A 13661-nucleotide genomic window follows, 5' to 3' on the forward strand; every position below is an offset into this window, starting at 1 on the left:
TGAGGATGATGGTGGTGGTGAGGATGATGGTGGTGGTGAGGATGATGATGGTGGTGAGGATGATGGTGGTGGTGAGGATGATGGTGGTGGTGAGGATGATGATGGTGGTGAGGATGATGATGAGGAGGATGATGATGGTGGTGAGGATGATGGTGGTGGTGAGGATGATGATGTGGTGGTGAGGATGATGATGAGGAGGATGATGATGGTGGTGAGGATGATGGTGGTGGTGAGGATGATGATGGTGGTGAGGATGATGGTGGTGGTGAGGATGATGATGGTGGTGAGGATGATGGTGGTGGTGAGGATGATGATGGTGGTGAGGATGATGGCTGGTGTTGAAGGATATGATGGTGGTGAGGATGATGGTGGTGGTGAGGATGATGATGGTGGTGAGGATGATGGTGGTGGTGAGGATGATGATGAGGAGGAGGAGGATGATGGTAGTGAGGATGATGGTGGTGGTGAGGATGATGATGGTGGTGAGGATGATGATGGTGGTGAGGATGATGAGGAGGAGGAGGAGGAGGAGGATGGTGGTGGTGGTGAGGATGATGGTGGTGGTGAGGATGATGATGGTGGTGAGGATGATGATGATGAGGAGGAGGATGGTGGTGGTGGTGAGGATGATGATGATGAGGAGGAGGATGGTGGTGGTGGTGAGGATGATGAGGAGGAGGAGGAGGATGGTGGTGGTGAGGATGATGATGATGATGAGGAGGAGGATGGTGGTGGTGGTGAGGATGATGATGATGAGGAGGAGGAGGAGGATGGTGGTGGTGGTGAGGATGATGGTGGTGGTGAGGATGATGAGGAGGAGGAGGAGGATGGTGGTGGTGAGGATGATGATGGTGGTGAGGATGATGATGGTGGTGAGGATGATGGTGGTGGTGAGGATGATGATGGTGGTGAGGATGATGAGGAGGAGGAGGAGAAGGATGGTGGTGGTGGTGAGGATGATGAGGAGGGGAGGAGGAGAAGGATGGTGGTGGTGGTGAGGATGATGGTGGTGGTGAGGATGATGAGGAGGAGGAGGAGAAGGATGGTGGTGGTGGTGAGGATGATGATGGTGGTGAGGATGATGGTGGTGGTGAGGATGATGGTGGTGGTGAGGATGATGATGGTGGTGAGGATGATGATGAGGAGGAGGAGGATGGTGGTGGTTGTGAGGATGATGATGAGGAGGAGGAGGAGGATGGTGGTGGTGGTGAGGATGATGGTGGTGAGGATGATGATGGTGGTGAGGATGATGGTGGTGGTGAGGATGATGGTGGTGGTGAGGATGATGGTGGTGGTGAGGATGATGATGGTGGTGAGGATGATGATGGTGGTGAGGATGATGATGGTGGTGAGGATGATGATGGTGGTGAGGATGATGATGGTGGTGAGGATGATGATGGTGGTGAGGATGATGGTGGTGGTGAGGATGATGGTGGTGGTGAGGATGATGGTGGTGGTGAGGATGATGGTGGTGGGAGGATGATGATGATGGTGAGGATGAGGAGGAGGAGGAGGATGGTGGTGGTGGTGAGGATGATGGTGGTGGTGAGGATGATGATGATGAGGAGGAGGAGAGACAGACTGGACAGACTGGAGGACAGATGGACAGACAGACAGGAGGACAGATGGACAGACAGACAGGAGGACAGATGGACAGACAGGAGGACAGACGGGCTGACAGACAGGAGGACAGACGGGCTGACAGACAGGAGGACAGACGGGCTGACAGACAGGAGGACAGACGGACAGACAGACAGGAGGACAGACGGACAGGAGAACAGATGGACAGACAGACAGGAGGACAGATGGACAGACAGACAGGAGGACAGATGGACAGACAGGAGGACAGACGGGCTGACAGACAGGAGGACAGATGGACAGACAGGAGGACAGACAGACAGGAGGAGAGACGGGCTGACAGACAGGAGGACAGATGGACAGGAGAACAGATGGACAGACAGACAGGAGGACAGATGGACAGACAGACAGGAGGACAGACGGACAGACAGACAGGAGGACAGACGGACAGGAGAACAGATGGACAGACAGACAGGAGGACAGATGGACAGACAGACAGGAGGACAGATGGACAGACAGGAGGACAGACGGGCTGACAGACAGGAGGACAGATGGACAGACAGGAGGACAGACAGACAGGAGGAGAGACGGGCTGACAGACAGGAGGACAGATGGACAGACAGGAGGACAGACAGACAGGAGGAGAGACGGGCTGACAGACAGGAGGACAGAGACAGACAGACAGGAGAACAGACGGACAGACAGACAGACAGGAGGACGGACAGGCGGGCGGGCGGGCGGACAGACAGGTGGACAGACAGGAGGACAGGCGGACAGACAGGAGGACAGACAGACAGACAGGAGGACGGACAGACAGACAGGAGGACGGAAAGACAGGTGGACAGACAGACAGGAGGACGGACAGACAGGTCGACAGACAGATGGACAGACAGGACAGATGGACAGACAGGACAGACGGGCTGACAGACAGGCAGGCTGACTCAAAATCAAGCTCCGATGACATCACATCTCTGATGACATCACAGCTCTGATGACATCACAGCTTTAAACAAATGAAGAAGAAAAAAACGAGAATTTATGTTAAACTTGGTTTCACCTGTGTTCCAGAGTGACCTCGTGTGCACCTTCTTCCACCCACTACCCAGAGATGAGAAGGCAACACCCAGCAGTAAACCTACAGGTGAACTCACCCGTACATGGAAACACACCTGTACAGGTGAACACCCCCGTACAGGTGAACACCCCCGTACAGGTGAACTCACCCGTACATGGAAACACCCCCGTACAGGTGAACACACCCGTACATGGAAACACACCTGTACACAGTAACACCCCCGTACAGGTGAACACCCCCGTACAGGTGAACTCACCCGTACATGGAAACACCCCCGTACAGGTGAACACACCCGTACATGGAAACACACCTGTACACAGTAACACCCCCGTACAGGTGAACACCCCCGTACAGGTGAACACACTCGTACAGCTGAACACACCTGTACACAGTAACACCCCCGTACAGGTGAACACACCCGTACATGGAAACACCCCCGTACAGGTGAACACACCTGTACAGGTGAACACACCCGTACACAGTAACACCCCCGTACAGGTGAACACCCCCGTACAGGTGAACACACCCGTACACAGTAACACCCCCGTACAGGTGAACTCACCCGTACAGGTGAACACCCCCGTACAGGTGAACACCCCCGTACAGGTGAACACACCTGTACAGGTGAACACACCCGTACACAGTAACACCCCCGTACAGGTGAACACCCCCGTACAGGTGAACACACCTGTACAGGTGAACACACCCGTACACAGTAACACCCCCGTACAGGTGAACACCCCCATACAGGTGAACTCACCCGTACATGGAAACACCCCCGTTCAGGTGAACACCCCCGTACAGGTGAACACACCCGTACAGGTGAACACCCCCGTACAGGTGAACTGCCCACCAGTGGATTGTTTTTGAGTAAACGCTGTGTTCTCTGCTCCTCAGAGGCCGTCTGGTCTCCAGCTTCAGGCAACGAGCTCGGCGAGGTCAAACTGTCCATTTCCTACAAGAACGACAAACTCTTCATCATGGTCATGCACATACGTGGCCTGGTCAGTGTGTGTGTGTGTGTGTGTGTGTGTGTGTGTGTGTTTGAGAGTGTGTGTGTGAGTGTGTGAGAGTGTGTGTGTGTTTGAGTGTGTGTGAGTAAGTGTGTGTGTTTGAGAGTGTGTGTGTGTGTGTGTGAGTGTGTGTGAGAGTGTGTGTGTGTTTGAGTGTGTGTGTGTGCGTGTGTGTGTGCGTGTGTGTGTGAGTGTGTGTGTGTTTGAGTGTGTGTGTGTGTTTGAGTGAGTGTGTGTGTTTGAGAGTGTGTGTGTGAGTGTGTGAGAGTGTGTGTGTTTGAGTGTGTGTGAGTAAGTGTGTGTGTTTGAGAGTGTGTGTGTGTGAGAGTGTGTGTGTGTTTGAGTGTGTGTGTGTGAGTGTGTGCGTGTGTGTGCGTGTGTGTGTGAGTGTGTGTGTGTTTGAGTGTGTGTGTGTGTTTGAGTGTGTGAGTGAGTGTGTGTGCGTGTGTGAGTGTGTGTGTGTGTTTGAGTGTGTGTGATGTAAATGAGTTCATTGCTGCATTCCTTGTGACTGTGGAGATGACAAACTGGTCTTTGTGGATCTGTGCAGCCGCCCATGCAGGACGGCACCGATCCAGACCCCTACGTCAAGCTTTACCTCCTCCCGGACCCCCAGAAGACCAGCAAGAAGAAGACCAAGGCGGCTCGCAGAACCTGTAACCCCACCTACAATGAGATGGTAGCAGTGCTTCTTCCTCTCTGATGATGTCGGTTGATCACAAGCAGGAAGTGACCACACATTCCAGCCAATCAGAGGCTTCAGTACTAGCGTAGCCCTGAACTCAGCAGCTACCTCCGCACATTAAAGCGGGCTGTGTAAAACATGGAGGAGACATCCTCAGGTTGGGACGTCAGGCGATGTGGGTCACCTGTTTGCTCACCTGTTTGAAGGAGATAGTTCAGTAATTCAGGTTTGAAACTCAGATAATCTCCAGATCATCATGCAGCAGATTCTGTTTCATACTGACATCCACAGAAAAAAGCTCCATCCATGGTTAGGGTTAGTGACCCATGTTAGTTAGGGTTAGGTTTAGTGACCCATGTTAGTTAGGGTTAGTGACCCATGTTAGTTAGGGTTAGGGTTAGTGACCCATGTTAGTTAGGGTTAGTGACCCATGTTAGTAACCCATGATTAGGGTTAGTGACCCATGTTAGTTAGGGTTAGGGTTAGTGACCCATGTTAGTCACCCATGGTTAGGGTTAGTGACCCATGTTAGTTAGGGTTAGTGACCCATGTTTGTAACCCATGGTTAGGGTTAGTGACCCATGTTAGTTAGGGTTAGTGACCCATGTTAGTGACCCATGATTAGGGCTAGTGACCCATGTTAGTTAGGGTTAGTGACCCATGTTAGTAACCCATGATTAGGGCTAGTGACCCATGTTAGTTAGGGTTAGTGACCCATGTTAGTTAGGGTTAGTGACCCATGTTAGTAACCCATGATTAGGGTTAGTGACCCATGTTAGTTAGGGTTAGTGACCCATGTTAGTAACCCATGATTAGGGTTAGTGACCCATGTTAGTAACCCATGGTTAGGGTTAGTGACCCATGTTAGTTAGGGTTAGTGACCCATGTTAGTAACCCATGATTAGGGTTAGTGACCCATGTTGGTTAGGGTTAGGGTTAGTGACCCATGTTAGTAACCCATGGTTAGGGTTAGTGACCCATGTTAGTTAGGGTTAGTGACCCATGTTAGTAACCCATGATTAGGGTTAGTGACCCATGTTAGTTAGGGTTAGTGACCCATGTTAGTGACCCATGATTAGGGTTAGGGTTAGTGACCCATGTTAGTAACCCATGATTAGGGTTAGTGACCCATGTTAGGGTTAGGGTTAGTGACCCATGATAGTTAGGGTTAGTGACCCATGTTTGTAACCCATGATTAGGGTTAGTGACCCATGTTGGTTAGGGTTAGGGTTAGTGACCCATGTTAGTAACCCATGGTTAGGGTTAGGGTTAGTGACCCATGTTAGTTAGGGTTAGGATTATTGACCAATGTTAGTAACCCATGATTAGGGTTAGTGACCCATGTTAGTTAGGGTTAGGGTTAGTGACCCATGTTAGTAACCCATGATTAGTGACTCAGTCATCTAAAGGTTGAGGCAACAGCCAGTGGTAGTTATTAGTTGTCCTGATGCCCTTTTCTTTTCTCCCTCATGCCATTGGCGGTCAGCTGGTGTATGAACGCATCCCTGAAGGCGACCTGGACCAGAGGGTGATCCACCTGCGGGTTCTTGGTGATGGTGCATTCTGGGAGAACACGCCGCTACTGGGAGAAGCCTTCATCCCGTTGAAGAGGCTGGTCCCAGGCCAGCACTGGGTGGACTGGCACCAGCTGAGTGCTGCTGGCTCAGCTTCCAGCACCTGAGTCAAAGACAATGAAGTGCTTTAACGGTGGTTTGAAGTTGTTATCAATTGAGTTTTGATCATTTTGTGAAAACAAAATGCTGTGCCTTTGTGTGCAAGGCAAAGATTTAAGTGTTTTTCTGGACACGTTTTTATCTCAAAATAAACACGACACTGAAAAATGTTAAGAAATGACTTTGTAGCAGCTGCTTCCCACTTATTGCATCTAATAAAGATTTCCTTTGATCTTCCTAATGAACATCCCAGGAAGGTCCATTACCCTGGAAGTGTGCGGTGAGGCCTGAGGGCCAAACACATGTCCACATGTCCCCTCTGCGGCCTCACTTTAACGCTTGCTCGCTCTTCCTTTAGGGGCTGACCAGCACTTGAAACGCATGCTGGGTAAACACTGGAGTGTGTTTTTGGTGAATGTACCCTCGGTTCCATTCTAGGCTTCTATTAATCTAAATTTCACCCGTAACACCTTTTCTATCATTTGCACTACAGAATAAACTTGAAATAGTGAGAATTTCTTCATGTCTTTTGTCATTTCTCTCAGTTCTTCTGACTGGAGCTGATGTTTAAGAGTTTTCATAAAGCTTCATTCATCCATTTCACATTTTTTGGAGAGATTTGTTGAATGCATCTTATTGATGTCATCAGTTTGAAACAGAAGGATGTGATGAAAGGTCACATACAGCAGGTCAGGCGGGGGAACACCACTAAGGTTTATATAAAGGTTGGTCTGATGTTTAGGCCATCTGCAATCAGGGGTTGGAATACTGCTCTTTATTAGTTAAATGTAAGAATTGTATTGGTAATTACTAAGTGATTGAATGTCGTTATTAAACTAACATGCATTTTAAATTGTGGAAATTAACCTTTTGATTTTATGTTGTAAATAGCAAAATGAATTTGGTCTCACTGATTGTGAGGAGCTGTCACCACATTGACATTACAGCTCCTCCTTTACTTCAGCTCGCGTTGTTGACTAAAATATTGGGCTTCACAAGAGGACTGATGAGTTGCTGCAATTGAATTAAAAAACATTTTGTCTGAGGAAAAGATCTCAATCACATGCTGGTAATGTTTAAATATAAGAAGAAGCAAGAGCAGTGATGAGCCAGACGAAGATATCTAGATATTGTCCATTTCCTTCATTCTAGGTCCTATTTCTCACCGGTTCTGTGCGTTTTGGTTATGTAACCGTTCGCGTCCACGTGCAGTCCAGTAACACAGCGACGGTCCCTGACAGCTGCGCCTACACATCAAAGCGTAACACAGCGACGGTCCCTGACGCGTCTGATGAAATCTTTTCTGAACTACCAAGAATCCGAGTCCTTCGATTAAAGTCGATATTCGGGATGGAGGGCAGAACGTAACCAAAGAGAAGTGATCCGAGAGCCTTTGTGAAAATCCTCGTAACGATCTGCTGACGAGCTTCGATTCGCCTTCTCAGCCCAACAGCCGCCGCTTCCTCCATTGGATCTAACAGAAAATGGCTCTTCCTTCTTCTTCCCAAACCTCTTTCCACTCGCGACACCATTTGGATTCATTGTGTAGCTTCGTCTCGGTCTTTCTCAGGCTCTCCGCCGGGAAGAAGTCCCCCAGTGCCCGCAGCCAGCAGAGCTCCATGGCCGCGCAGAGCAGCGGCTCGGTCGATGGTTCCTGGATCTTCTGTGAGCAGCAGGACACAAATAGAAACTGAACCTTATTTTTCTTTACTGCCAATATTCGAAATCTTAAACTTGGTGTTAGTCTGACTGGAGCCAGGTATCTATATATATCTGCGAGTGACTCTTGTTTTTAAGGTTCGGTTGAAGAATGTTTCGAAGTTTTCTTGGGGACGAAAATGTATCCGGCCGGCAGCCCCTGACCTCCGAAGCCGCTCAGGGACTTCCGTCTTCCGGCCTGCGCAGCCAGGAAAGCCCGTGGATCGGCGTGTTGTCCAGGCCGCCGCTGTCGTTCCTGCATCGATGCGTTACGGGTCGGCCTCGAACCCTGGCCCTGTGTGACGACTGGGCCGGCTCGATGACAACCAGCTGTTGGTCTGAAGAAAATGCCTTTTTCCTGCAGCTGGACGACATGATTCCGGTGACACAAACGGCTTCAAACTTGAGCCAGTTGCAGTGTCTGTTCAACGGAACCACCGCCGCCAACACAGAACTGGGGCCCGAAGTCTGCCAGGACCGGAGGAGTACGCGATCTTCAAGCAGGACCTTCTTCAGTCGCGTGTGGTCGACTTCTCAAGAAATGAACTTGGCTGCGTTGAGGACCTGGGTCCCTGAGACCCGTGCAGGTGGAGCTCGGTGGTGGACCCGCTCCTGGGGAGGCAGTGGAGCTTCAGCCAAATGTCTGCTTTCAGATGTGTCCCATATTCAGGATGGAGACCTCACCGCCCCGCTCTCCAAGCCTAAAGCACCGGCTGTATTCATCCAGAGCAGGTGGATTCTAGGAGAAAGTGCTGGGCCGACCAGTTACAAAGGGGTGAAATTCAATAGTGGAGCTCTTCACACAGTCCAGAACGTGGAGGGGGCTCTGCTAAACCAGAGTGGTTCAGGGTTAGGGCCTGTGACCCTGGACCAGGACAATGGTTACTCCAGTCTGGAGGAGGAACATTTCCAAATAAGTTGCCTTCACATGCTGCCAGAGCTGTTGGTGGCACCAGCAGAAGCTGAAAGTCCAACAGTCCAGTCCATCCAGGAGCAGGAGGACACTTCAGAGGAGGCCGATCCATCAGTAGCAGAAGATACAGCTGCTCAAGCTGAATGTGATTCATTAACCCTCCCCAAGTGCCAAAATAAAGCCATTGCCTTCATCATGGGCTGCCCCTGCAGTGATGATGATGGTGGCAGCAGCCAATCAGATGTTGAGTTCAGTGATGAGGAGGAGGAGGAGGATGATGATGGCTTTGACAGTGAGGGTTCGTCCAGTCTCTCCGAGTCCAGCGGAGATGATGAGAGTGAAGTAGAACTGGACCCTGAGCATCTCTGGGGCTCTCTGTGCCACAACATGGACCCATATAACCCCCTGAACTTCATGGCCCAACTGCAGACCAGGACTCTGCCCCAGACCGTGACCGTCCCCTCACCCCCCCAGTCCGGCCCCGACACCCTGCCCTGCCTGACCTCCCTTCCAGACCCCCAGCCCTCCTCTGATAGTTGGGATGACTCTTCTTCTGCCAGCGATGCCGATGAAGCTGAGAACCATCGGCTGTGGACGTCTTTCAGCACCTGCTTGGACCCCTACAGCCCACTTAACTTCCAGGCCACTTTGAGGACTCGAGAGCCTGGTCAAGCAGGGACTGGGTCCAGAACCACGGAGGCCTCCCATGCACATACATCAACATCACCAAAGGATGAGCCAGCAGAGAGCCCGGAGAGTGGCTCCAGAGCCCTCAGACAGTCCAGAAGGACCATCAAGAAGGTCAGTGAGCATCTTTTAGAGCTAGACACCATCTGACAAAACCGCAGAGACTCTGCATTTGTCTCGCTTTTCTTCTGTATGATTTCTGAAGAAAAGCCCAAATGGGCCACGTCCCACTTGGAGGAAAGTTCCTCCTGCAGGAGCTCGCAGCTCCAAACCTGAAGGAAGTGTTTGATGTAATATTTAAAAGAATAAAGCTTAAAGAAACACACAGCAACCTGACTTGTGTAATTACAACTGGATTTATGGTGTTTGACCTTCCACCATCGTGGAACATCCAGAGACCCCCCAACCTCAGGAAGACCATGAACAACAGGTTACTGGTGAAGGAGCCGCTGGAGACTCTCAAGACCTTCAGGGTCATGTGGAAAACTATTTTTTAATGCCATTTATCCATGAAGTATCGATAATTCTTATTGATATTTATCAGGAGTTTCAGGAGAGCAGCTGCTCTGCTGTCCACATTCCGAGTGTGATGTTACCTGTGGTCTCCCCTCAGGTACGTTTCTGTGAGCACGTAGACGAGGTCGTCATCGGTGCTGAGGAGGAGGAGGACCGGCGCGGCCCGTGGGAGGAGTTAGCTCGCGATCGCTGCAGGTTCCTGCGGCGTTGCCAGGAGGTGGAGCAGAGCATCGCCTACTGCCTGCAGCCTCAGCACCGCAGGGCGGTGTACCACCGTCTGAGCGGCGCCTGCCACCACGACACCTGAGCCGGGGCAGGGGCCGGGGCAGGGGCCGGGGCCGGGGCAGGGGCAGGGGCAGGGGCAGGGGCCGGGGCAGGGGCAGCAGGAGTCCAGCTGCTGCTCGCCACGTGGTCACGGGACCCAGTCATGGAAATGGCCCCTTCAAGGCCAGCTTCCAGAGGGAGGAGCCCTGGAGGTGATGGCACATTAGTTTGATGTTTGAGGTGCGACACACCAACAAGGTGGTTCCGACCCCTCCGAAGCTTCAGAACATCTCCACGCCTGCAGCTCTTATTGATCAGGTCTCATCGCTGGTGGAACAGAAGCAGTTTGATGACGCGACACCATTTTAACCAGACAGAAAGACCAATTTGGTAATTGTTCAGTATTCTCTCCCTTTGAAGCCAAAGATAGAAGTGTTTTAATTGATTAAAAAATGTCATCTGCTTGCTGGATCGCTGATCAATCCTGGATTAATACTCAACAGTATTGGTTAGTTTCTCAGATGCTTTTATTGTGAAAATCAGCTAACCTGTGATTGATCTTTGTGCATCAGGTCGTTGAACACTGCATATGATTAGTCTGGCAGAATGACTCGGGGTTTCTGCCAGAAAAAAGTATTTTTCTAATATCTTACCATCAATATTAAATCGATATTGAATGATGACAGACGTCTTCGATTCTTCACTCACGGCTCCACAGCGCCACATCAGGTCAGCAGATGCTACTACCAGTAAATCAGAACATCCTCAAAAAGGGGTTTTATTTCCGTCATTGCTGAGGAAGTGGGACTCGGCTGGTTCAGCCTGTTTCAGCAGGAAACCTCCGCTCGCTCGGGGCCGAGCGGCCAACGCGACCGCAGCTTCTTCAGCACAGCAGATGCAGCAGATGCTCGAGGGTTCAGTCACTGACGTCATAGTTGCACTCCCAGCCCTCCATTTTAGTTCTGTCTTTAGTTTGAGCGATTATTTGCATGTTATTTGCTGTTTGGCTCCCTTTACCCCACCAGCCACAGCAGGAGCGTCTCACTAAAGTAGAATATCATTCACATTTCTACCACGTCAATAACTCAATACAAAAATACAAGAGAATGGAAGGAAAGATGTGGCCGGAAAGGATGCAGGAGCAACAAAAACAACCAGGAGAGGATGGAGACACCTTCAAGAACACGGAGGAGCAGATTAAGCTGGAGTCAGAGGATCCAGGACCTGGACAAAGATCACAGTTCTGTCCAGATCCTGCAGTAATTCAATCCAAGGATATTTGCATAACCTCCAGAAAACAGTGTTAAGCAGCATCAACCCCAGAACATATGATGATATTAGGTGAGACACATTCTCAGTCCCAACCTAAATTAGAGTCTCAAATTCCACCGACTGCTTGTCTTTGGACATCGAAGCCTCGGGACATGGACAAAAGTCACAGAGACACGGGGAGAATGTTGAAATTCCGAGGAAAACTTGACCTCAGGGTTGTTTAATCCAGAACCCAGAACGACGTGAGGATCTAACCCTAACCCTGACCCTCTAACCCTACCCACTGTGGCGCTATGCTGCCCCTACTGGTCAAAGCCTTGGACTCGGCTGGATGACATGAGCACAATATCAAGACATGTTCAAGGGAAATCATGGCTGACAACAGTCCATCAACTCCTCTTCGGTTCGTGACGTTAGTCCCAGTACTCTTCTCAGTGTCGCCCCCTGGTGTTCGTGTGTAAATAAACACTGCACCTTTCCCGGTATTTCCACAGATTTAGTAGATATTATGAGCTAACTCCGCTACAGTGCTAATACTAACAGCCATTTCCTGTCAGCAGTTTCCTGTCCGGTCTCGGAGAGCTCAGCCTACCCCCGTAAACCCCCAATGTCTATCCATTGGATGAGCTCCCAGATTCTGGAGCAGAAGAAGAGTTCTGAGACCCCCGTCCAACATCTGTCCCAGTAGACAAGCTGGTGAGAGTGGGATTTTCCACGTCCACCAGACCTTGCAGGTACTTTATGTAACGAATGGCAGCTCGCAAAGTCTCCACCTTACTGAGCCTCTTGTCCTGGTTCTGGGCTGGGAGGTGGCTCCTGAGTTTGGTGTAGCCCTGGTTCACACAGCGGACCCTCTGACGCTCACGCTCATTCCGTTTTTGGATTAACGCTGGTTCAAAAGGACATTCACACAGACTGAAAGGTCTGTGGTGCTGGAACGGAGACACGTAGGGCAGGAGCCCAGAGCCTGGCCCCCTCAGGGGACCTTTACAGGAGTCCATACAGGTGGGGTGCAGTAGGAATGGGGTGGGGGGGGCCTCACAGCGGACGGCAGCATTAGAGAGATTCAAGCTCATGAACGATGATGGAGAGAAGGTGGAACTCATCGTACAACCTGTGTGAGGAGACAAGGGTTAGGGTTAGGGTTAGGGTTAGGGTTAGGGTTAGGGTTAGGGTTAGGCCCCCCTCCTGGAGGAGTCTGCACACCTTGGAACACGTCCACATGATTTATGTTGAAAGCATATTATTATTATATAATATTATATATATTTACACGCCTTCATCAGTGTCTGTCTAACCCTGAACTACTGCCATTTCTATCGGAACACTTTCTTTTTTCTTTCTTGCATATTTGTGTGTTTTAATAACACACCTACAGCTGTGACACCCTAATAGCGCCCGCCCGCCCGCCCGCCCGTCCGCCCGCCCGTCCATGATGATCAGGCCCTTTAAATACTAAACGCTGATACTTGGAGAGAGACTCACCTTCATGTGCTGCTGCTGCTGCTGCTGCTCCCAGATGTTGCACGACAAAGCGCTCATGTTGAACCTGCTGCATCCTGAGGCTCCGCCCCTTCACCAGGTGAGACACACGTTCCATCAAAGATTAGATGCTGACATCTACAACACAACAGAAAGTACTGCACTTCTGGAACACCAGGACATGGTTATAATTTAGGGATCATGTTTGTTGTCACACATCAAAGAAGACAGACTGAAAAAATGAGTGTTTGTAGTTTCCTTTTTGTGAATCCTGAACTTATAGATGAAAGGTGTCTGGAACACACCTTTCCTGTCCTCACACACACCACAGTGATGACTGTTTACATGCAGACACACACCCTGCAGCCTGAGCTGCTGCCTGGACTCATTGGAATCATTTGGCTTCCATGTCCACAGAACAAGCAACAGAACATCTGCATGTGCTTCACTGGCAACTGCATTGTCTCTGTAGACCTCTGACCTCTGACCCTAACCTCTGACCTCTGACCCCTAACCTAGACTTTAGTAGCCCCTCATCTACCGTGTTCATAAGAACCGGAGGAAGGTGAGTTTTAGTGTCACCATAATAGGGTTCAAGCAACACGGACAAATTCTAATGAAAACATGGACATAGTCACTGATGTAAATCACACCAGGAAGGACAATAATAATGAGACAAGAGGACATTTAGAGAGGACAAGAGGACAATAATAATGAGACAAGAGGACATTTAGAGAGGACAAGAGGACAATAATAATGAGACAAGAGGACATTTAGAGAGGACAAGAGGACAATAATAATGAGA

The 13661-nt window shown here is 50.3% G+C and overlaps 2 protein-coding genes across 4 annotated transcripts in view; both read left to right on the forward strand.

Moving 5' to 3' along the window:
• The window catches only part of LOC105419181 (phosphatidylinositol-4-phosphate 3-kinase, catalytic subunit type 2 beta), a 39917-nt gene extending 33378 nt beyond the window's left edge, over window positions 1-6539 (forward strand). Inside the window, exons 30-33 of one of the 3 annotated variants that reach the window (XM_029826197.1) lie at window positions 2647-2719; window positions 3551-3657; window positions 4217-4345; window positions 5838-6539. In XM_029826197.1, coding sequence (XP_029682057.1) covers window positions 2647-2719; window positions 3551-3657; window positions 4217-4345; window positions 5838-6032 — 504 coding nt within the window. In that variant the 3' untranslated portion in view covers window positions 6033-6539. Of the gene's footprint in view, window positions 1-2646; window positions 2774-2881; window positions 2992-3550; window positions 3658-4216; window positions 4346-5837 lie in introns of those variants that run through there. The other 2 variants (XM_029826198.1, XM_029826200.1) reach the window with 2 other exon arrangements.
• A 702-nt stretch (window positions 6540-7241) lies between these two features.
• On the forward strand, window positions 7242-10785 carry ppp1r15b (protein phosphatase 1, regulatory subunit 15B). The gene is made up of 2 exons (XM_029826201.1): window positions 7242-9436; window positions 9936-10785. Exons 1-2 carry the CDS (start codon window positions 7835-7837, stop codon window positions 10143-10145), a joined length of 1812 nt encoding a protein of 603 aa, XP_029682061.1. The 5' UTR covers window positions 7242-7834; the 3' UTR covers window positions 10146-10785.
• The last annotated feature ends 2876 nt before the right edge of the window (window positions 10786-13661 follow it).

This window comes from Takifugu rubripes, chromosome 19, assembly GCF_901000725.2.
Source record: "Takifugu rubripes chromosome 19, fTakRub1.2, whole genome shotgun sequence".
Taxonomy (NCBI): Eukaryota; Metazoa; Chordata; class Actinopteri; order Tetraodontiformes; family Tetraodontidae; genus Takifugu; species Takifugu rubripes.